The 23,956-nt window shown below is 45.7% G+C and overlaps 1 protein-coding gene across 1 annotated transcript in view; it reads right to left on the bottom strand.

Annotated features, from left to right (window-relative positions):
* Positions 1 to 23,956, bottom strand: part of CYLD (cylindromatosis (turban tumor syndrome)) — a 39,982-nt gene that overhangs the window by 1,113 nt on the left and 14,913 nt on the right. The window contains exons 5-15 of the mRNA XM_015426625.1: positions 21,453 to 21,569; positions 19,353 to 19,753; positions 14,039 to 14,204; positions 11,631 to 11,772; positions 10,179 to 10,301; positions 9,096 to 9,187; positions 7,534 to 7,600; positions 6,535 to 6,667; positions 4,944 to 5,052; positions 2,485 to 2,603; positions 1,849 to 2,065 (exon numbers count right to left, since the gene is read on the bottom strand). Of these exons, the coding sequence (XP_015282111.1) occupies positions 1,849 to 2,065; positions 2,485 to 2,603; positions 4,944 to 5,052; positions 6,535 to 6,667; positions 7,534 to 7,600; positions 9,096 to 9,187; positions 10,179 to 10,301; positions 11,631 to 11,772; positions 14,039 to 14,204; positions 19,353 to 19,753; positions 21,453 to 21,569 (1,686 nt within the window). The remainder of the gene's footprint in view (positions 1 to 1,848; positions 2,066 to 2,484; positions 2,604 to 4,943; positions 5,053 to 6,534; positions 6,668 to 7,533; positions 7,601 to 9,095; positions 9,188 to 10,178; positions 10,302 to 11,630; positions 11,773 to 14,038; positions 14,205 to 19,352; positions 19,754 to 21,452; positions 21,570 to 23,956) is intronic.

The following is a 23,956-nucleotide window of genomic DNA, read 5'->3' as shown; positions in this document are numbered from 1 at the left end:
TTTTGAACTGCTAGGGTGGCAGGAGCTGGGGCCAGAGATGGGAGCTCACTCCGTCATGCAACACGCGGGTCTCGAACTGCCGAGCTACAGACCTTCCGGTCTGCAGCTTCAGCGTCTCAAACTCTGAGTCACCCCGGCACTAAATAAATATATATATATATATACACACACACACACACACACACACACACATATGTGTGTGTATAGATATACACACATAAAAATATAAAAATATAATTATTTAGTATATATGCACTTGCTTTTTTCAAAATAGCAGCAGTCTCGATTCTTAATGGCTTGGGTTGAGCCAACCCACCCCACACACACTGATGTCACTGAGAGATATGAATGGCCACCATTCAACTTACTACACAAGTTGAATACTGGCCATTTATACAAAGCCCCACACCTGCGGGCAACCGTGTAGTGAGGAGAAAACCTGCATTCTCAGCTCTTATTGAGAGGGATCCTCCCAGGGGAAAGAGACATCGTTGCATCCACAAAGACCTCTGTGATGCACAAACGTTCCTTCCACACATACCCTACCTATCAAAGCTTCTGGCGCCTCAGTAATGACTGGATTCAAGCAGAGGTCCCCAACCTTTTTGAGCCTGCAGGCGACTTTAGGAATCCTACCCAGCACAGTGGGCAACGCCACACAACGTTGGTCACAGGAGACCGAGTCAGCCACACAATGGCTGCCACAGGCTTACCTTCGGTCGCACTGCCGGTTTTTGAGTTGTGGTGACAGCTGCTGCCGAACACTTTTAAAAATCTGCACAAGCCAATCAAATGCTCAGTAGCCAATCAGACGCCTTACTGGCGAAAAGCCCCACCCGGCCTTGCTCATTTTCTAAAAATACAAGACGGGTGCCAGGAAAGGTGCACTGCGCATCATGGCATCCATGGGCATCGTAAGTTGGGGACCCCCGGACTAATTTTCTTCATTTATTTAGAAGAAGTGGATTTATACCCCGCCCTTCACTTGGAGACTCAGAGCGGCCTACAAACTCCTTTCCCTTCCCCTCCCCACAACAGACACCCTGTGAGGTAGGTGGAGCTGAGAGAGCTCTGACAGAAACTGCTCTCTTTCAAAAACAGCTCTGACAGAACTATGGCTTGCGCAAGGCCATCCAGCAGCTGCAAGTGGAGGCGTGGGGAATCAAACCCAATTCTCCCAGATTATAGTCTGCACCAGGGGTCATTTCGTAGAAAAAGAGGTGCAGGAGCTCATTAGCGTAACTCATTAGCATAACTTATTTGCATATGCCACACCCCCTGACATCACCTGAGGTGTGTCAGAAGGTAACACCCACCGCTCTGCTTCTTGCTCTGACTGAGGGCTGCTGGGAGCATGGGGTGGGGCTTGTTGCATGTCCCCGCCCCCTGGGCTCTTTAGTGCCGGAGCTCTGCTCCTGTGCGCTCCTGCAGGAAATGACCCCTGGTCTGCACACTTAACCACTACACCAAACTGGCTTCACTTACACCCAACCTTTCTCCCCAATGGGGACTCAAGGTGGCTCACGAAATCCTCCCCTCCACCATATTATCCTCACGACCACCCTGTGAGGTGAGCTATGCTGAAAATACGAGACTGGCCCAAGGTCACCTGGCAGATTCCATGAGGATTCAAACCCAGACCTCTCCAGATCCTAGTCTGACACTAACCACTGGCTCTCCACTGGGCGGGTGCCAGGACACCACAATGGGGACCCCTAGATTAAACACGCAACCTACAAAACAATTAAGATAAAACCTTTTCAGGGGCACACCCATGAGCTCTCTCTCAAGCCAACATGAAAATGAGAAACAGAGAAAGGGGGGGGGGTCCCAACGAGAAAGACGCACCATCCCGATCCGCCATGCTGTCAAAGAAGAGCCAGGCCGAGTCGCCCTTGCCGTACTTAACGAAAGCCACATAGTGGCTCGTCTCTATACACAGAACGGCAAACAACTCCATCTTCTGGCAAGGTATGCAGCCGTGTCTCCAGTCCCAGTCGGGAAGGTCTTTCGGAAGAGACACCGGGTTGAATTTATGACTCTGCCTTTTGGGATGAAGGTGAACCTACGATCGGGAGAGTTTAAAAAAAAACATGCTTAAAGATTCCATCCCTTTGGCAAGAGACGTTTAGTCATGTCTCCTGAAGACATTTAAAAGTCCCATCCATCCCCGCCCCCAGTGCCACAAGGATGGTCACCACCAGTGTTCCCTCTAAGCTGAGTCAGTGTGAGCTAGCTCATAGTTTTTTAGCCTCCGGCTCACACATTTTTGTCTTAGCTCAGGAAGGGTGGCTCCAGACCACACTAATTTATGCAATCGCCAAATCGCTTGCTCACAACCTTAATGCCAGGAGCTCACAAAGTAGAATTTCTGCTCACAAGAGTCCACAGCTTAGAGGGAACACTGGTCACCACCCCTGGAAAGGTTCCTGCCAAGTTCAAACCCACCCCATCACCAGGACTGCTCTGAAAGAGCAAGCTTACTTGTGTATTGCAAGTTTTGCAAAACTGCTTGATTTTGCCAGCGGAGATGTCTGTATCATCGTAGCATTCTCTGCATTCATACATTGCCAGCCCTCCGCATATACGGCACTGCCTGGGAGCTGCGTTTTGTAAGAAAAGAGCGACAATCATCACTCGGTAAAGCGGTCTTTTTGACTAACCTAGCCGACAGGCATATATATATGCCAAACATCAATAAGGATTGCTTCAGGTAGCAAATCTTTTATGCTTTTTGCATAGAAAGGGGGGGAGAACCTTAACACTATTCACAAAGCACCACGGATATCAAACAAATGAACTTTCAGTAGTTCAAAACAGTTCTTCTTTTCTGCAAATATCTTTCCAGAAAGGAACACGTGAAGCTGCCTTATACCGAATCAGACCCCTGGTCCATCAAGGTCAGTACTGCCTACTCAGTAGAGTCGCCACGCCTCAGGGTGATGTCATCACGCTGGACACGTCAGCCCGATTCCAGTACTTTGGGCATGGGGTTCCCCCCGGTGGCCGGATCCGGGGCCTCTAGAGTGGGCAACACCCCCCCGCCAGCTCTACTACTCAGACTGGCAGCTGCTCTCCAGGGTCTCAGGCAGAGGTCTTTCGCATCGCCTCCTGTTTGATCCTTTTAAGCAGAGATGCCAGGGATTGAACCTGGGACCTTCAGGATGCCAAGCAGATGCTCTACTGCTGAGTCACAGCCCCACCCCACATACTAGCCAAAATTGAGAAGACAGGAGAGTGAAAAGAATGAACAAGCAGTTACCATTTTGCCCAGGTGGAAGTGGAGAGCTTAATACAATTTGCCTTGTGTTTATTAACAAATTGACAGTGAGAAGAATGAAGACTGGTCTTAAGCCACTAGAAGAATTCTATCTTTAGATCTGATGGGAAACTTCCCAAGAAACCTCATGCATGTTCCGACCTCCTTGAACACAGGGTGGGGTGGGAGAATAGACACAAGCTCAGGTTACAGCCTGAAGGCACATGGCACCAACTTTTCTGCCACTAAGAAGGTACAGGTGATCAGAGCCAACCAGGCCCATAGCTACAGCGGGGCTTTTGGGGGCTCCGCCCCCTTTCTTAAAGGCACAGCCCCACAAGAATTTCTCCTGTGAATGCTTTTTTCAATAATTTCTAACATTTTTAAAAGGTGTTCACTCTTTTAAGCAGAGTGGGGTGCTGTAGTTGACTAATTCCCGCACTGAGTAAGGGGGTTGGAGTAGGTGACCTCTAGGATCCCTTCTAACTCTCTGTCAAGAAACTGGTCTCCTTTAAGAGAGTTTTCCTGCCTAAGTATTAGCTTTCTTTGGCGATAGAAGTCATCACCCCCACCTGCCAACTTGCTATCAGAATTGACCCTTAGGCTGGCAGAAGTGATTAACTTGCAGCAGCTGAGAACTGTCATCTAAAGTGGTTGACAGCTTGCAGTTTAAAGAGCTATACTGGTAACAGCTTTCTAATGGCTAAGTGGCTTTTCTTTCTGCACTAACAACTTCAGCCCCACCAGAAAAAAAATGTGCCCCACAAGCCACAAAATCCTGGCTACGGGACTGGCACCAGCACAGGAGACCTCCTGGGCATTCTGCGTTTACCGCTGTAAGTTCAGTGCTAGACACTGATGTGATTATTAATTACTATAACTAGAGCAACACGCACACATACAATTCCATCCTGTTCGGATGCAAGCTAATGGGAGGACGATACGGGGAACGCTTATCAAGATTCACCACCCATGAAGCCTGTCCCTAAACCATCCATGCCATTCTTCAGCTACCTGTAAGGAATGCATCAGCCCATTTTTATATTTGCATACGCCTAATGAGGCATAGTAGTTCACTTCAACTCCTCTCTTTCATATTCTGCACGCGACCCTTTCATTTCACCAGCATCACTGCAAGATGTCAGACGGAGCTATACTGGTAACAGCTTTCTAATGGCTAAGTGGCTTTTCTTTCTGCACTAACAACTTCAGCCCCACCAGAAAAAAAATGTGCCCCACAAGCCACAAAATCCTGGCTACGGGACTGGCACCAGCACAGGAGACCTCCTGGGCATTCTGCGTTTACCGCTGTAAGTTCAGTGCTAGACACTGATGTGATTATTAATTACTATAACTAGAGCAACACGCACACATACAATTCCATCCTGTTCGGATGCAAGCTAATGGGAGGACGATACGGGGAACGCTTATCAAGATTCACCACCCATGAAGCCTGTCCCTAAACCATCCATGCCATTCTTCAGCTACCTGTAAGGAATGCATCAGCCCATTTTTATATTTGCATACGCCTAATGAGGCATAGTAGCTCGCTTCAACTCCTCTCTTCCATATTCTGCACGCGACCCTTTCATGTGGACAACACCCCACCAGCATCACTGCAAGATGTCAGACGGAATGCCGTTTCCGGGGATCATTAGATCTGCCAAGTTATCTTTATACTCACTGTCTTCCAACAGGTCTGTGATATTCAGCTCCAGAGAAGGGAAAATTTTGTTGAACATTTTGAAGTCTTTTCCGAACCGAGGCATCTGAATGATCAGACACGAGGGGGCCTAAGAACGAGGCAGAGAGGGGAAAATGTCTTAATTAAGTTACGGATCCATTAGCAGCTTCACCTGCAGCTGGCTCCAGCCTATGGTGTTAAGCCACGGGAGGCCTTTTTCAAAAGGCACTTCAGACACAAAACAGGAGCCTTGCCGGATCGGAACCACAGGAACACAGCAGGTTATTTCATACGCACAGGCAAGATGGACAGAAGGCACCAATGCAGTACAAGGTGGGTAGCCATGTTAGTCGGTCTGTCTCCAGCAGAAAAGAGCAAGAGTCCAGTAGCACCTTCAGATATCTGAAGGTGCTACTGGACTCTTGCTCTTTTCTACCAATGAAGCACAGTGAGAGTGCTGGATTTAGACCAGAGAGACTCGGGTCAGAACACATGCTCGGGCTGCAGAGCCCAAACACCCACACCCACACCACACCCTGACTCAGCTGCTTTCTCTTTGCAGCAGGAAGAGAGAGGAGTTACTCATCATGTGAGAGTGAGTTTAGGAAAAACTGCTTGCTGATTTAAGGGGAGGGCAGAGCAGAGCTGATTTAAGGGGAGGCCAGAGCAGAACTTTCCTGGGGCAGAAGCTTTGGGGGGCTATAACTCAAATAGCCCAAATCCAATTTTCACCAAACTTGGAGGGCAGGTGGAGGAGAGCCTGCTGAAGACTCCCTGTGAGTTTGATGTCTGTAACTTGCAAGGGGGCTGTTCTGCCACCTCCCGAACTCATGAACCACGAACCGGTTCAGGAAACAGGAAAAGTTCGTGAAAGTTTGTGGTTCGTGTAATCAAAAAAATCACCACAAACCACCATTTTCCTAGTTTGTGCCCATCCCTACTAACCACTACTCCACACTGTACTCAGGTGTACAGCTTTTAAAAAGCATCAAAAACTGAACTACAGCATCATAAAAGATCTTGACCCCTGTACTGTCCCATAAACAGGTATCCACCCTATGAAACACTGATACCCAATTAATTAATTAATTAGACTTTTGCCCCGCCCTCCCGCCAAGGGATGATATGAAACACTGATACCCAATTAATTAGACTTTTGCCCCGCCCTCCCACCAAGGGGGTTCAGGGCGGCTTACAGTAGTTTAAAAACCAGTATAACAATGAATACAATATCATGTCTAAAACAGTACGATCAATAAAATAACCAAATATAGCTTATTAGGATTAAAATTACAATTAAGATGTGGCGGCCATCTGTTATAAAGTGCTAGAACAGTCAGTGTGGTCTGAGCTATTAAAACGCTTGCCGGAACAGCTCAGTCTTTACCGCTCTACGGTGAAGTCACCGTAGTGTAGTAGGTATCAAAAAGTAATCTTCAGACTCAAAGAATATGAAAGATCCCCTTCCCCTACTTTAACATGCACCTACTAAGACACTCCAGTGCTTCAAACTGCTTTCCTTGGAATAAGCATCTATCAGGGAAACATAAATCCAACTAACAGAAAGTGAAACAAGTACTACTTTCCAAACCTCTGCAAATTTCAAATTGCTGTTGATGAAGGACCATTCCAGTAACTGCTGAATGGTAGGAACGCCAACCTTCTCATTCTTATCCATAAAAATCTGATAGAAGTAACAGTCTTGTACCTTTTGACCTGCTGATCTAAGAAAAACAGAATGTTTTAAAAACATTCCAGTGAAAAGCATTTAGAGTTGGCACTTAAAAGACATGTGATGCAGGAGATCCATGACAACATAAAAACATTATTTATTCCAATCCTAAAAGCAGCTACATGGGGGGGGGGATCAGACCCAAATTGGAGCTGTGGCACTGGGAGAAAGTGGAACCCCCTTCCTTTGTGCCATTCCACCCCCTCCCATTTAAATCTCCTTCCCTGTCAAATTAGGGTTGCCAGCTTCAGGTTGGGAAATACCTGGAGATTTGGGGGGTGGAGCCTCAGGAGGGCGGGGTTTGGGGAGGGGGAGTCCACCTTCCAAAGCAGCCATTTTCTCCAGGTAAACTCTTCTCTGGAGATCTCCAACCACCACCTGGAGGCTGGCAACCCTATGTCAAATGGAACTTCTCTTTGCCCCATAGGCAGAAATGCACATCTATTCTGATGGTACCTGCATGCCTATCCTGCAAAGCAAATAGCCATGGGGGGTGGAGAGGGAAGCAAAGGGGGACTGTGAACAGGAAAACAGAGCAGAGAAAGGGATTAAAGCAAAGCCCCTGCGGCCCTGAGGTGAAGGCTTAAGGATTCGCCACTGAAGTCTCACAAGTCACAGATCATCTCTGTAGTTTACCCAACCCTGTTTTGAATCCTGTGAAAAGCCTTTTTTTTACTTTCGCTACTACAGAAACATCACTAAGAATAAAGTAAAACGTTATGCTTCCGACAGTCTAAAAGCAAAAACCTTGAAATGAGTCAAATATTCTCTGAAAGGCAGAACACTTCCTAGCCTTAAAATGCAGACTAGCGAGTAGCTTATTTTGCTGTAAAATTACATAGCAGAGAAGTATGTTACCTTATCTTTAACAATGGCTCGACTCTCAAAATATGATGAAACAAGATATTCAAAAATTCTTCAGGATCTGGGGGGGGGAATAGAAGTCACATTAGGATATCAACCAAAGGTACTCTGCAAACAGTTCTTAAGATCATGTCTCTCACACATGTTTTTAAAGAGTCTGAACAGCTGGCCTCAAAGAACTGTATTGGGGTAGTCTACTTAAATATTCATCCGAATCGAATTCACAATGGGCCAAATACTATTGATGGCTTTTTGGTAGCCTGGTGTAAAATTCGCCCAGCTTGAAACTTGAGGGGTGACATGATTGAGGTTTATAAGATTATGCATGGGAAAGAGCAGGTAGAGAAAGAGGTACTTTTCTCCCTTTCTCACAATACAAGAACTCGTGGGCACTCCATGAAATTGCTGAGTGGTCGGGTTAGAATGGATAAAAGGAAGTACTTCTTCACCCAAAGAGTGATTAACACTTGGAATTCACTGCCACAGGAAGTGGTGGCGGCTACAAGCATAGACGGCTTCAAAAGGGAATTAGATAAGCATATGGAGCAGAGGTCCATCAGTGGCTATTAGCCACAAGGTATAGATAGGGACTCTGGGGCAAGTGATGCTCTGTCATCTTGGTGCTTGGGGGGGTCAACAGTGGGAGGGCTTCTAATGTCCTGGCCCCACTGGTGGACCTCCTGATGACACCTGGTATTTCTGGCCACTGTGTGATACAGAGTGTTGGACTGGACGGGCCTTTGGCCTGATCCAACATTGGCATCTCTTATGTTCTTAAGTTCTTATGTCCAAAGAGAACTGGAATTTTATTAGAATACTGCAGAAGTTCTGTAAAATATTTTTCCAAAGATACACCTCTCAAAAAAACTGAGGGCAAGCTAAATCATTCTTCTCCGTGAAGAAGGTTGCGCAGGAAAAAAAAAGAGCTAGATGTGAGGAGGGTTGGGGTGGGTCCTTTTTGGGGGAGTGGCAGTTTTAGCCTAGTCTTTTCCATAAAATCTGTTTCATGCTGGTCTACAGTAGAACAGTTAGGTTTGAATCCAGTAGCACCTCAGAGACCAACAAGGGTTTCAAGGTGTAAGCTTTCGAGAGAGTGTGTGTGTGTGTGCATATATATATAATTTTTAAAGACATAAACATAAATGAGGGGGGGGAAATGTCTCTTCTACTCGTATCTTTAACAAAGTCATGCCTAAATTATCATCAATTTATGTATTTCACCTCATATCATTAAATATATCGTCTGCAAATGTATCAAGTTTTTACTGTATCTGCCCTAAGCAAGTTCGGATGTCTGTATTGTTTACTTAATGTAATCTTCAAACCAGTTATAAAATCATGACCATGTATCTTCGAATGTCGTTTCTGGTTTTCCTTTCAAAATCAAAGTTAGTGTGTCCATTTCTGCTGTTTCCAATAAAGAACTAGGTTTTAATCCCCTCAGATGTGCCCAGGTTCAATTCCTTTCTTGAGGTCTTGAAATGCCAGGCCTCTGGTCAACCTCCTTCCAATGTGTAACGGAAGCCACAGAGCGATGCTCAAAAACGTCTCGTTACCTTTCTCTTCAGAAGTGAATCCAGAAGCTGCTTCGACTTTTTCTAAGATTTTCCTCAACTTCATTATTTTTGTCGCACACACGTATCCGTATCTACAACATAAAGATAACGGTTTGAGAGAGACGGACTGAACCACAAAGGAAGGCTGCTCATGAAGGCAGAACCATCACCAGAGTGGGAGCTAAATATAATCTCTGAGCCTCCTAGAGAACTTATTACTTATTATATTCAATTTACCAGCCGCCCTTTCCCGTGAGCAGAGTGCTGGGTGGCTTACATTTCCCCGGCTCGGAGGTTCCGCCAAGGTTCTGACTCTTAGCTTGCTCCTCACTGTGTAGCACACCTCCTGGTATACTTCCCCCCTTCCATGTTTCTCTTGGTCTGCCACCCATGGGTCATAGGCTGGGTGCACCAAAAAGGTCATAATTTTGGGTTCCTGTCACATAGTTTTAGGAGCTGCGGTGGCTCAAGTGGTTAAGACGCTGAACTGCAGGCTGTGGAAGGGCGGTAGCTCAGCAGTTCGAGACCCGAGTGTGCCGCATGACGGAGTGAGCTCCCGTCTCTAGTTCCAGCTTCTGCCAACCTAGCAGTTCGAAATCAAGAAATTGCAAGTAGATAAATAGGGACCGCTTTGGTGGGAAGGGAACAGCGTTCCGTGCGCCTTGGTGTTTAGTCATGCCGGCCACATGACCACGGAAACATCTTCGGACAGTGCTGGCTCTTCGGCTTTGAAACGGAGATGAGCACCGCAACCCTAGAGTCGGATTCAACTGGCTTTTGAGCAAGGGAAACTTTACCTTCACACATAGTTTTAGTGTGAGTGACTTCCTGTCACATACTTGAGTTACTGGGACCCAGCTCTGGAAAGGCCGATGACCACCGTTTTAGGGACAGTCAAACCTAAATTGTGTGAACTGAGAGCACATTCTGATCTTCCTACAACCCACACACACACACACACACACACCCCCCCCCACACACACACACACACACGCACATTATATTGAGACAGCTGGTAGCAGTGAGCAAGGACAAGAGCTTCCTGGCAAAAATTACGAGTATGGTTCATTTGCCTTTACTTACATTCTGAGAGGATTCACGATCTCTGTCCGCAGAAGCTCTTGAGTTTCACTGTAATATTCTACGTCATTTTTCTCTTTTGGTCTAAGCAAAACAGTATCCAAAACTGAGCTAAACGCAAAGAGGCTGAAAGAGAGGAGAAAATGTTTTCACCCTGGAAACCCCAGCAGGAAGGATGTTTTCAAGGCTGAGAATCATAAAAAAGCATGTTGGATTATTTGGTTCTCGTGACAGTTTGCCCTAATCCGGATGGCCCGAGCTAGCCTGACCTTGTCATAAGAACATAAGAGATGCCAATGTTGGATCAGGCCAAAGGCCCATCCAGTCCAACACTCTGTGTCACACAGTGGCCAGAAATACTAGTGCCATCAGAACCACCTCTGCTCCTCTCTTGCCTGGAAAACCTTGCAGAGGTGTCAGACTCATCTGTTAACGAGGGCTGGATCTGACATAAACGCTACTTTCTCAGGCCAGACCATGCATGTCATAAAATGCAATGCCAGGTACTGGAGATACAAAATTTATAAAGGACACAGGCAAACCCAATGAACGATATTTTTTTTATTCAAAACACAAACGAAAGCAATTGGATTAAAAGTTTAAGATTAGTTTTGTGGTAACAATAACTATAGAATACGGTTATTAAAATAACAAAACCCCAAAGGACTGAAAAACAAACAAGGCTCCTAAATTTTGGGAGGGGATCTTAGAGCCAAAGACAATTTGTTGAGACTTGCTATATACTCTAGGCATTTTAGAGCCCTGTTATAGGCAAGCAGGTAATAGACAAGCACAACTCTGCGCTGCCACCAGATGTGGTCCTTTCACAGCCTTCCCTCTACATTCTCACCTCATAAGAACACAAGGGAACCCATGCTGGATCAAGCCAATGGCCCATCCAGTCCACCAACACCCTGTGTCACAGTGGCCCAAACCCAGGTGCCATCAGGAGGTCCACCAGTGGGGCCGAAATTCCGGAAGCCCTCCCACTGTGGCCCTCCACGCACCAAGAATGCAGAGCATCGCTGCCTCAGACAGAATGTTCCATCTATACCTTGTGGCTAATAGCCACTGATGGACCTCTGCTCCATACGCTTATCCAATCTCCTCTTGAAGATGTCTCTGCTTGTAGCTGCCACCACTTCCTGCTGCAGTGAATCCCAACCACGCCCATGTAAACAAGGTGCCTTACCAGCATCCCCCTCACTGACCCCAAACCACACCTAATACTGAACCTGACCCTCACTGAAAGTGAGTGCAATGGCAGGGTTCTTCTATGAGAGAATTCAGAACACGTATATAGGTCCAATGAGTTTCAGGAAGTTTTGTTCAGACTACCACCACACCACACAACCATGTGTGCCAGCTAGCAGTCACCTACTGAGCTTAGGTTCAAGCCACTTGCATCATTTTTCTCAGCCTTGGCGCTTCAAACTATAGCTCCGAGAAACCTACCAGAATAAAGTGGAGTCTAAATAGCAGGAGTTGTAATGACCCTGGATTCCTTTCTTCTTCCCGATCATCGTTTCCAAGCCTTCTTTTTCCATTTTTGGAGGAGTGTTTTCTTCAACCACCTCACTTAGATAGCCACCGAAAGCTTAAGAACAACATGTGGAGAGTTAAGTATGGGTCTGAACTCTGCAGCAGAGAGGGAAAATAAAAGAGTGGCTCTGTTGTACAGACGGTTCCTTCCTACGGGGCCTGAATGAGGTGCAGGATGTTACCTGACTCTGAGCCACTGCCCCTCCCTTCAGCACGACCCAGCTTTAGAGGCTGCAGAGGGGGCAGAATGTCTCCCGTACCAGGGGTCTTAGTCCTCTGGCTTTCTTGGCAGCAAGAAAATCTTGGCAGCGCTTGGAACACTGGGGTTGGGTCCACACTGTACTTTCTGTAGGCACAGGGACTTCCACTCATGAAGTGCCACTTTCGCACCCACGTGCCCCACAGTCCAAAATGCCCCCAGAAATGCTGTCCTGAGAGATGGGAGACCCCGGAATAAGATTTCAGGATGCCATGGGAGGCAGGAGGCAGGAAAACTGTACTCTGTGAGCAGAAATCCTTGCTGGGGTTGCCAGGTCTGGGTTGGAAAATACCTGGAGACAAGCTATTCCCTTCCAATTATACTCTATGGCACTGCCAGTGTCTACTTAATATAAATAAAATTGTTTTCTTATTCACTGCCAGTGACTGCTTGTTAAACAGTTGCTATCATCTCCTCGAACTCCTAGACAAATAACACAAAATTTAATAAACAGATAATTATTATTTTATTTCGCTTAGGCTTCTACCATGAATATCAAGCTGTTCTCATAATGCTCTATTTTCTAAGTTTTACAATCTTTAATTACTATCATTTAAAACAGTATCTATTTCTTCATAGCGGAGTTCTTGGAGGTTGTCGCCTAACTTGTATACCATTCCAAAATTGTATGATATTTCTGTTGTAAACATATTATGTGGAAAATAATAAAATATAATTTAAAAAAGGAAAATACCTGGAGACTTTGGGGGCGGAGCCAGGAGAAGGGGAGGTTTGGGGAGGGGAGGGGCCTCAGCATGGTACAAGGCCACAGAGTCCACCCTTCAAAGCAGCCATTTTCGCCAGGGGAGCTGATCTCTAGCTGATCTCTGTCAGCTGGAAATCAGCTGTTAAGAGACCCCCAGGCCCCACCTGGAGGCTGGCAACCCTAATCCCTGCCCTTATGGAAGCCTTAGTCTGGCTCCAAACCACAATATTTTCATCTGGGGGGAGGATACGTACTAAAATAACTTTTTCTCTACACATGTATCAAAGGTTACCTCCTAGAAAGAGCAAGCAACGCTGCAGATTTTAAGCCCAGATTCAAGATGGCAGCTCACGCATGCCAAGCACACAGCACTACACGTTAGCATTAACTTTCATCTGAAGTTTCTGCTTTGTAAATTAGTAGTAGTAAGTAAATCTATTGCATATGGCCGTAGGCCGTTACAATTTAAAATATACACAATATAAATTTAAGGTTCAAAAATACTGTTCTAAAAACAAAGCCTTCAAAATAAGACTGTATAACATTTCAACAATAAAACAAAGTTTTACAATCATAGAAACTATGCTACCAATTTGAAGCTCTATGTTAGACAACTAGAAACCGCATTGGATCTAACTTTTCTGGCTTGCGAGTAACCAGGGGATATATGTCCGACAAGAGGAAAACCAACTTTTCATTGTCAGGTAAGTTGCAAACTTGGCTTAAAATTCCAGATAGGAATCTGCTTCTTAGGCCTGAGTATAAAGGACAGACCATGATGTAATGAAATAGATCTTCTACTGCGGTACCACATATACACACACATTGTTCCTGTGGTTTGTTGGTACACCTTCCAAGCAGCACTTCAGTGGGCATGGATTGAAAGTGAAGAGCGGCAAATGCCACTCTTAAACTGTTAAATGCCGCTCTTGAACTGTGGACTGCAATGTCTGGCTTTGTAAATTAGCACTTGCTTTAAGAGCAGAGATGCTGATGCCTTTCAGACAGTGCAGGAACGAAAAACACCAGCTATAATTAATACATCTTGAATATGTTCCACATTTCACAGCAATTCCACAAAAGAACTGTTTCATCAAACTGCTAATGTGAGCAGGACTTTCTTATTCGTTAAACATTTCAACTGCTGTTATCACCGCTGGCACCACTGTTGTAAGAAATAACATTCGAAACCATACCTGACGCGCATGAAACAAAAGAATGAAGCAGACTCATTTCATTTTGGGGAGCTGTCATTTTATGACTGGACAGAAATACCCTATCCCATCCCTTCCCAAAATATCTTGAAAGCAATAAAATGTAAGAATAAAAAAACCAAAGAAAGGCTACAAGGAGTACCTAAGGAGTTACAGCGTTCAATCTGGTTGGATACAGGCTGCAATGCAGCGAATCTGGAGTCCGGCCTACAGCTCTTCAGCTTAACGAAGAGCGCCTTCTTGGGTGCGCACGTAAAATATCGAGTCCCTTTAAATGTACCATCTGTACAGCCTGCACATTCTTCTTCCTGGAAGACGCAAAAGATCTGGTTGGATACAGGCTGCAATGCGGCGAATCTGGAGTCCGGCCTACAGCTCTTCAGCTTAACGAAGAGCGCCTTCTTGGGTGCGCACGTAAAATATCGAGTCCCTTTAAATGTACCATCTGTACAGCCTGCACATTCTTCTTCCTGGAAGACGCAAAAGAGAAGACAACAAAAAAGCACAAAGGAATAGGGATCTAATTTCGAAAGCAACCTAGTTTCTGCCAGAAAACCAGAGCCTGAGTGCAATCACGGAAGCGCCTTCTGCTCAGTCTGGAGCTTCTGACCAAAGTGAACAGAGCGTGGACAGCAGCTACGATCAAAGGATATGCGGAGTGCCACCTGTTACAATTCCAAGGGTTCAGAGTCAAGGAAAAACAGGTTGCTTACCAGTAACTGGTGATCTTCGAGTGGTCATGTGTGCATTCACACCAATGGGATCTAGTGCGCCTGCGCTGGATCTGCTGGCAGATCCAGCGCAGGCTAACAACTAAAAAAGGTATCCTACCCAAATTTGCGATTGAACACAAATTAGGATGTAAAGTGCCTTGGTTTCTTTATCTACAACTTCAGCATGCTATAGAACAAACACATATGAAAGAAATGATGGGAAGACCCCGCACAGATTTAGAATTTCTTTTTCACACTTTTGAACATACTGACAAAGGGCTGATCTCAGCGACCTACCAACTACTAAATTCACAAATTTATCAAAAACCATTCCCTACCAAAAGTTGTGGCAAAAAGATTGCAAAACGCAACTTGACGATAACTTTTGGAGGGAAGTATGGGAAACCAAACATCCCTATCCAAGCTCTATACCGCTAGAGATGCAGGATTTTAAAATTCTAACAAGGTGGTACCTGACCCCTCTACGCCTATCCCGCATATATCCAAATATCTCTCCAAAATGTTGGAAACAATGTGATGGAATAGGCACATTTGCTCATTCATGGTGGGAATGCGAAAAGATTGCTAAATTTTGGACTGACATACAAAATATCATTTTTAAAGTAACAGGGCTAACAATCCCATTAAATCCTGAAAGTCTTTTCTTAAGACATTGGCCACTTCACATAGAAACACATAAGCATAAACAGATCTTGGATATTATGATCTTTGCAGCCCGCACAGCAATTGCCACGTGCTGGAAAGATCCCAAACCTCCAACTGTGACAATGTGGTACCAAAAACTATGGGATCAATTCCTTATGGATTCTGTGACCAGCAAAATAAATAATTCAGCTCTGAAACCAGTACTTAGACCCATAATGGAAAAATGGAACCCTATACTAGAATTTTTGGCCTCAGAGGAATACTTGCCCTCTTCCTGGCAAAACATGCAGAAATGGTTATAAATGTTCTTGCACTTCAGTGATCAATTATGGACTATATCTTGTAAAACTTTCTTATATAAGATTATTTTATACTTGAACTATACTCGCCTATAGAAACATAAATATCAGAACCAAGAGACCTTCAGATGGCATGATTTGTTAAGCATTGCAGTTAAGTCTGTTTGAAATATAGATGTATTGTTTTTGGATTTGGAAAAGTTTCATTCTGTACAAACTTTGTTACTACATTAATGTATTAGACTTACATGTTACTTGTTATTTGTTAAAACCAATAAAAATGTAATAAAAAACAAACAAACAAACAAGCACAAAGGAATAGGGATCTAATGCCGAAAGCAACCTAGTTTCTGCCAGAAAACCAGAGCCTGAGTGCAATCACGGAAGCGCCTTCTGCTCAGTCTGGAGCTTCTGACCAAAGTGAACAGAGCGTGGACAGCAGCTACGATAAGGGATATGCGGAGTGCCACCTGTTACAATTCCAAGGAGTCAAGGAACTAGCAAAATCGGCAACACAGTCCTCAAAGTCACATTTCTTAGATAATCTCAAGAAGAAGAAGAGGAGGAGGAGGAGTCTCAGAGCGGCTTACCAACTCCTTTCCCTTCCCCTCCCCACAACAGACACCCTGTGAGGTGGGTGGGGCGAGCAGCTTACAAACTCCTTTCCCTTCCCCTCCCCACAACAGACACCCTGTGAGGGAGGTGGGGCTGAGAGAGCTCTGACAGAAACTGCTCTTTTACAAGAACAGCTCTGACAGAACTACGGCTTGCCCAAGGTGCAAGTGGAGGAGTGGGGAATCAAACCCAGTTCTCCCAGATTAGATTAGAGTCCGCGCTCCTAACCACTACACCTAACGGACAATCAGACCCAAAGGGAAATTCTAAGGCATCTGGTCAACAAGACTTCTAATCCTAAGTAGGGATGTGCATTCGAAAATGGCCCATTCGGACCCTTTTCGGGCTGCTGCAGGCCGATTCAGATTCTCTGATCTGAATAGACTTGCCACCGAATTGACCCCCCCCCCCACTGGAGGAGGCTCAGGGCAGCTTACATAAAAAGTTAAAAACACATAAAAACAATACAAAAGTAAAACATCATAATTAGTCATAACCAGTGTTCTCTCTAAACTGAGTTAGTGTGAGCTAGCTCACAGTTTTTTAGCCTCCAGCTCACATATTTTTGTCTTAGCTCAGGAAGGATGGCTCCAGAGCAAACAGGTTGCCCCTATCCCCTTCATTGTTCTCTATGGTGGGGAAAAAGTAACATTTTTTCCTACCGTAGAGAACAATGGATGAGATGGGGCAACCTGTTTGAGGGCCCGTAGAATTGGTCCCCCTGGCCCAATGCTCTTGAAACGTGGTTGGTATCTTGGGGAGAGGCTCCAGCAGCTACCCTGCGAGTTTGGAGTCTCTCCCTGAAGGCCCCCCCCCCCTATGTTTTTACCATTTACTTCAATGGCCCATAGGATATAATGGGGCCGAAATTGACATTTGGCTGGCAGAAAAACTCCCAAATGGGCTGGTACTGACGAAACTGACATGCGGGAGTCCTACTGCCAGCCGAAATTGATTCTGCCCAATTCTACCAAATCCGAATGGGCCAATTTTTATTTTTATTTGATTTTTTTTTGCACACCCCTAATCCTAGGTAACGGGCACCAATCTTGGTGTTTAGCAGCACAAAACCGAAGGAATCTCGTTTTTTTTTAAAAAGCAGTCTGTTGGCCTTTCATTGGTGACCTGATAAAGTACTGTAAATATGATTGCATCTAGCCACTTGCCTATTGCATATTTTTCCTGTGACAAATTGTGTGGTTTCCTCCCACCATGGTCTTTTTAAAAATATCAAAGACTTGTTTTGCTTTGTGGGTGGTGAGCTTGCATGTAATTCGCTGCACAGGGTGTTATATCAGTACCAGTTTGTTATTCGTAAGAACTCCGGTTTGCTACCTACCAAGCAAATGATTTGCCCAGCTATATGGGGCTATTCGAACACAAATGAAGTAAGTAAATAAACATTTTGCTGTGATTATGACCCTTATCGTACCTCAGGGACACGCTATCTGGTGCCTGGTTAGAATTATTCAACGGTGTCTTAACACCTGTTTAAAAAAAAAACTCTAGGTTTCTTTAGAAACTTTCTTTAGGATCTAGGTTTCTTTAGAACCTTTCTCCATTAAATTCAAAGGGATCATAGAGATGTCCCTGAAAAGCAGTTTGTTCACAGCTAGCAATCTTGCCTCAGGTCCTCTGTTTATAGTGGATAAGATGATAATCAATTTGAACTGGGCAGTGCACTGTGTAACCTCGATGTCTGCATTTCCTAGAATCCTCTGCAGTCTGCAGGATTTCCTCAGCAGGCAGACTGACAATGAAGAAAGGGCTTGATGAAGACAATGTTTGGGGGGGAGGGGGATGCTGTTCAATATAATCAAGGGGCTACTGATATAATTTGCAGCACTGGCCTCAATTCAGCAATGACTTTGGAACACTTCACTCTGCATTGGACTCTGACCACCACATAGCTCAGAAGTGGATTCCCATAGCCAGCCTGTGACGAACTCAACGTGAGTGCTCAAGTGACTTGCTTCTTTAAAAATTAGATTCAACAAGCAAATCTTGCCCAGTAGCAAGCTGGGCACATTTGGGTTCAATGCATAAACCTTAACTGTATCTTTCAGCAAAACACAACAGGGTTAACGGTTCCCACTACATGGCCAGAGACCTCCGTACAGTTTTGCTTTAATGGAATGGCTGACTGGGTGGGCAGGTGCATTCACGCTTCCACGCTCTTCACTCGCCTAGCTGCTAGTTCTACCCCTTTAAAGTCAGAAGACATGGCTGGGATGTGCCCACACAGCTCTTGCCAAGAGAAAGAACACACAGCAAGAAAAAGAGATGCAGATACGAGACTACTGCTTGCCCCGGGGAGAGAGATATGGCATCTTCCACCTCTGGTACTGTGCTAGAGGAAGGTAAATCCTAGGGGGTGTGCATTTAGTAGTATCCAAGCTGGGGAAAAAATACCAGTGGCACTGGTTCAGCTGGACACAATGCACTGGTTCTGTTGCTGGCTGGCCTTGCAAAAATGCCCCCCCAGAACTCACTTTCTACTGCAGAGATTCTCTGGGACATTCTGCTGGGCTTGTACTGCCTTGCTATTTTCCCCCCATTGGAAACAATGGGGGATAGGGGCACCTTCTTTGGGTGCCCCACAAAATTGGGCCCCTGGGTCCAATCTTTTTGAAACTTGGGGGGGGGGGGGTTCTTTTGAGCATCTCCAGCAGCTTTGCTGCAAATCTGGTGCCTCTACCTCAACCCCTCCCCTCCTCCAGACCACTGAATATACCCCAGGATAGATTTGCAATTGACTTTAACAGTCCCCATAGGACATAATGAACCTGAACAAATTCAGGATTCTAAAATATTACCAGATCTGAATATCATACCGGTATTGGGATTTGGGAATATCGGGAAATACGGATATTTTTCATGTCCAATATACCCGAATTTTTAAAAAATGATTTTTTTTTCTCTTGCACACCCCTGGCAAATTCATCCTGCCGGTTTCTACCTTGCCGATTTGTTTCACACAGCCCAAATACCAGCTTCAGGGATACGCTATCGATTTGTTTCACACAGCCCAAATACCAGATTCCACTAATGACACCTGGTCCATAATCCAGAATTGTAGCCAAAGGAGGTGTCCTGTTTTGAAAAGATGCTGTACAAACAGATGAACGAAACAATGAAGTCTTTTGAAATGAATGTTAATTACCAGTTCTAGTCCTGCTAACACTTCATTCACTCCTGGAGGCTGTCCAATCCACCGGATTACTCCATAGAAAGGAGGGTTCTCTTTCACTTCAGCCAAGGAACCTGCTTCAAGCCCATGCATGTTGACAGGCATGTTGACAGGTGCCACTGTTTGCACTGTTGACGGAGGACTGTCCTGGAGGTTCCCGGCACTCCCCTCTCCGATAACCGACTGAACAGATAAAGAGAGAGGGCTGTGTCCAATAGCATTGTTACTGCTGGACATCTTTGTCAGGCTGAAAGGCAGGGAATGAAATCGGTTTTCGGCCGATAAACTGTTCGCTGGGGGAGGCTGAAGTGGTGGCGAAGAATGTCCGAACCCAGGAGACGAGTCATTAAGGGATTTTGCAGAGTCTTCAGCAACTGTTGAAATTAAGACAAAGGCAATCAGCAACATTTGGGGAGTCCAACAAGAATTTAGTAAGTTGCCTGAACCAATGCTCTGTGCAGCTTTCCATGCAACGAGAGAACAAAAAAAAATGCAAGCAATCACTCTCTCGGATGAATGAGACTGTTATAAAAACGGACCCATTTGTACAATATACTGGGGACTGTCAAGGGACAGATGTTTTTCTAACATCAGGCTAGAAGACAGTAAATAGGGACATGAGCCTGGAAAGAGAGGCTAACGGTGCTACCCTAAGGAGAGTTACACCCTCCTAAGTCCACTGACGTTAATGGGCTTAGACAGGCACAATTCTGCTTAGGAAGACTCCTCGAAGCACATGTCCAAGGCTATCAATTCCAACTGTCTGCAGTCTGGTGAGATGAACGTTCTATGGGGAAAACCAGAATGACACCGGGCTTTACTTTAACGCACAAATACTACAAAACCTGGGAATTTTATAGTTTTTGGAAGCTCGTTAGGGGCTCTTCGATGAGAAGGTGAGTAGTGAAAGATACGCTTTCTTTAAAGACAACTTATCTACCACTACCGCTGTTCCCCGCCTAATCATTTTCATGGAAACAGAGGTGTTTGCAGCTGCAGTTCCCGAAGGGGACAGCTAAGGCCAGACATGTTTGGCCAATGCTTTGAATGAACTGAGTGTACAGCTGAGTATACACATCCCCTAGACTCTTCCCCAGCACACAGGAGATGCTAAGCAGGCAAAAGCTTCCCTGAAGAAAGAACACTTGAAAACTACTGCGGCAAGCCGTTAAAAAAAATAAATAAATCTGCAATTCAAAATACTGCATCTAGCCAAGGCAGGGACTGTTTTCTGAGAGTGCACAAAAGGATCGAGTCACCAGTCTGTTACCTGAAGATATGTAAATAAATCATGAGTCAACATTCAGTGCATGAGGTCACAAGCCGCTATGCGGGTAAGTTACTATTTATAAGCATCTTGCATCCCAGCTCGTCTAATAAGGAGGGCAAAGTCGAACTTTCACAGAACATTGCCTCAGACATTCTCCGTGATGACTCAAAAGCTCAAGTTAACGGTGGGAGAGGAGCCAGATAAAATGCCTTGCACTATCTTGCTAAATACTGGCCAGGAACCAAAGAACCGGGGAAGGGGCTTCCCTGAGCCTAAGGAGCTTTGTTTTCCCACTCAGCACTCTGCAATATAGTACGGGGCAGTGCAGCTGTTCAAAGCAAACGTTAAAACAATTTCCCTGGGCTAGCACCAAGACCCTTACTTCGGTGGATCTTTGAACTTTGAACATTACAGAGGACAAATACACTAGATCAAACAGTGTCTTACAAACAGATGAAGAAAAGCTACACTGCAGGGGGGTCCATCAGAAGTATTCTCAATCCACAACACAGCAGAGGCGAAGTGTGCTGTTAAGTCGCAACCGACGTACAGCGGCCTCCACCATGGGGTTCTTAAGGCAACCCTGGTCTTCCTCGGAGGTCTCCCATCCAAGGACTAACTACGGCAAGCTGTGCTCAGCTTCCAAGCTCTGATGAGACTGGGCTAGCCTAGGCTACTTAGGCTGCTCCACAACACAACAAGGGCCATTAAATCAAACTTCCTTTATCCTTTATAAGGCCTTCATTCGCCGCCACAATCTGCTGTTACGCTCGCAAACGCAACGACGTATGTCCTCTCGTTACCTTCATCGATATACCACGTGTTTTTCGATTTTGTCTGCGGCTGGGAATCCACTGAAGAGCCGTTTAAGGCATAGAAAAATTCTGATCTGTTTCGGCTTACGGGGTCAGAGAGTGCACCTAAGACACAAACCATGTCGTAAGGAGAAGGGAAAAACCACACACGCAAAGAGGCACTGTCACGCTAACGGAAAGCCAGCCCCATGGCCCTTTAAAGCAGGACTCCTTGCTGTTATTTAACAAGTTCAGCAAAGTCTACAGAGGAACCTTGGGAACTCACGGCCTTTGGTAAAGATAGAAACTGGCAGCTCCCTCTGGCCAGCCCCTGCAACGTGGCACAGTTCCCACACACCTACACTCTTAAACAGATTAAGCCAAGTTATCGGCTCACGTTTCTGAGCTATACAAAAAGCACTTCTCTCCAGCATCCTTCCATAACCTACAATATGTGTAAGTAAACCCCAAGTGACTTCGGCGAGAAGACAGTTTCTTGGAAGGCGTTCAGAAGTAAAGTAAAAACACAGATCCCTGTTTTCTGAATAACCAAAAAGAGGAATCTCCTTGGAGGATGTTAGTAATTGGCCACTGGACAAACCATCTGGAGTTAGAACCGCTGCATTAGGGAGCCAGTGCAGTGGTCCGTGTGTCGGGACTAGGATGTGGGAGACCCAGGTTCAAATTCCCATCTTGCTTAGTGGACTTTAGGGAAGTCAGTCTCACGGTTCAGCCTAATTCACGGGGTTATTACGCAGATATGGGAAAGAGCCATGTATGCTTCTCTGTCCTCCTTGAAAGGACAGGATAACAATAAATTAGGCAGAGGAATCAATCAGCGGCTCTCAAAGTGCAGAACTGAATACCCCTTTTAATTTCTGCAGCATGTTTAACTATTGTTTATTATCATAGTGTTACCCCATGGCGTATACATCACTGCGGTTACGGATGAGTAGCTGAAGTGGAGAGACGGAGTTTAGGGAGGAGGAGGAGATTGGATTTATACCCCGCCCTTCACTTGGAGTCTCAGAGCGGCTTACAAACTCCTTTCCCTTCCCCTGAGGTGGGTGGGGCTGAGAGAACTCTGGCACAAACTGCTCTTTTTCAAGGACAGCTGGACCAGAGCTTGTGACTGACCCAAGGTCACATCAGCAGGTGCAAGTGGGGAATCAAACCCGGTTCTCCCAGATTAGAGTCCGCACACTTAACCACTACACCAAACTGGTGGCCAAGCAGTCATGTAAACACTTCTTTCCACGCCAGGGTCTAACATTCTGTGTTTAGGGTTACGCAGCCTCTCAGTAACTACTGGCACTCAAAGCATGGGAGTATGGCACTCGGCAACCCTTCCAACAAGCTTATCCAACACAAGAATCTTTACACCTCAGAGGTTATGAAATGTCTTCATTCATTCCCCGAGTAGGTAGAACAAGGTCCCCAACCTTTTTCGAGCCGGCAGGTACCTCTGGAGTTCTGACACAGTGTGGTCGGCACAGCCACAGAACAGCTGCCACAAAACGGCTACAGTAGGAGGTGGAGCCAGCTTTTTTGGAGCTTGGCCTTTACCTGGTGGAACCCTCTTGCTGGAGGACATCCATGCCCTGTGGATATTGAGAGCCAGTTCGGTGTAGTGGTTAAGTGTGCGGACTCTAATCTGGGAGAACCAGGTTTGATTCCCCACTCCTCCACTTGCACCTGGCTGGATGACCTTGGGTCAGTCACAAGCTCTGGCACAGCTGTCCTTGAAAAAGAGCAGTTTCTGTCAGAGCTCTCTCAGCCCCACCCACCTCACAGGGTGTCTGTTGTGGGGAGGGGAAGGGGAAGGAGTTTGTAAGCCGCTCTGAGACTCCGAGTGAAGGGCGGTGTATAAATCCAATCTCTTCTTCTTCTTCTTCTTACCCTTCCTCAGGGCACGTAAGGATGTTCCACCAGGCATTCGGTTCGAGGACAGCGACAGCACAGTATGTAGTCTGGCACTCTCTCATACCCTCCATCCTCCGCGAGCCCCCCGCCCGGAGGCCTGTGAAATTTGAATTTTTTCCCCACCATCTTGGAATGACTATATTATGCTGATGAATCACTGGCGCTGTATGTATTATGTATTTATTCTTGGCTTTAATTTTTAATTACTTCTTCTATGCCTTTTTCTGTTGTAAGCCGCCCTGAGACTTGTCTGCAAGGAAGGGCGGCCGAAAAAATCTAATAAAAAATAAATACAAACGGCTGCTGCAGCTTACCTTCAGCCACACAGTGAAGATCCTTGCGCTGCGGCCACCACCAAAGCAATGTTTTTAAAAATCTGCACAGCCAATCAAATCTCCGATAGCCAACCAGAACCCTTCCTGGGCAAAACCCCACCGGGCCTCACTCTCACTTTTTAAAAACACTTGTCAGGCACCAGAAAGGTGCCAGCCGACATCATGTTGGGGGCTCCTGTCGCAGGACAAGGCGGTAACTTGCTATACATCCCCTAGTATCAGGGAACCACACTACTAGGAAGCAATGCCCCCTCT

The sequence above is a fragment of the Gekko japonicus genome, unplaced genomic scaffold, assembly GCF_001447785.1.
Source record: "Gekko japonicus isolate JY-2015 unplaced genomic scaffold, Gekko_japonicus_V1.1 scaffold1908, whole genome shotgun sequence".
In the NCBI taxonomy this organism is placed as follows: Eukaryota; Metazoa; Chordata; class Lepidosauria; order Squamata; family Gekkonidae; genus Gekko; species Gekko japonicus.
Note: the sequence above shows the minus strand (reverse complement) of the source record. Positions and strands in the feature narration are given on the sequence as shown.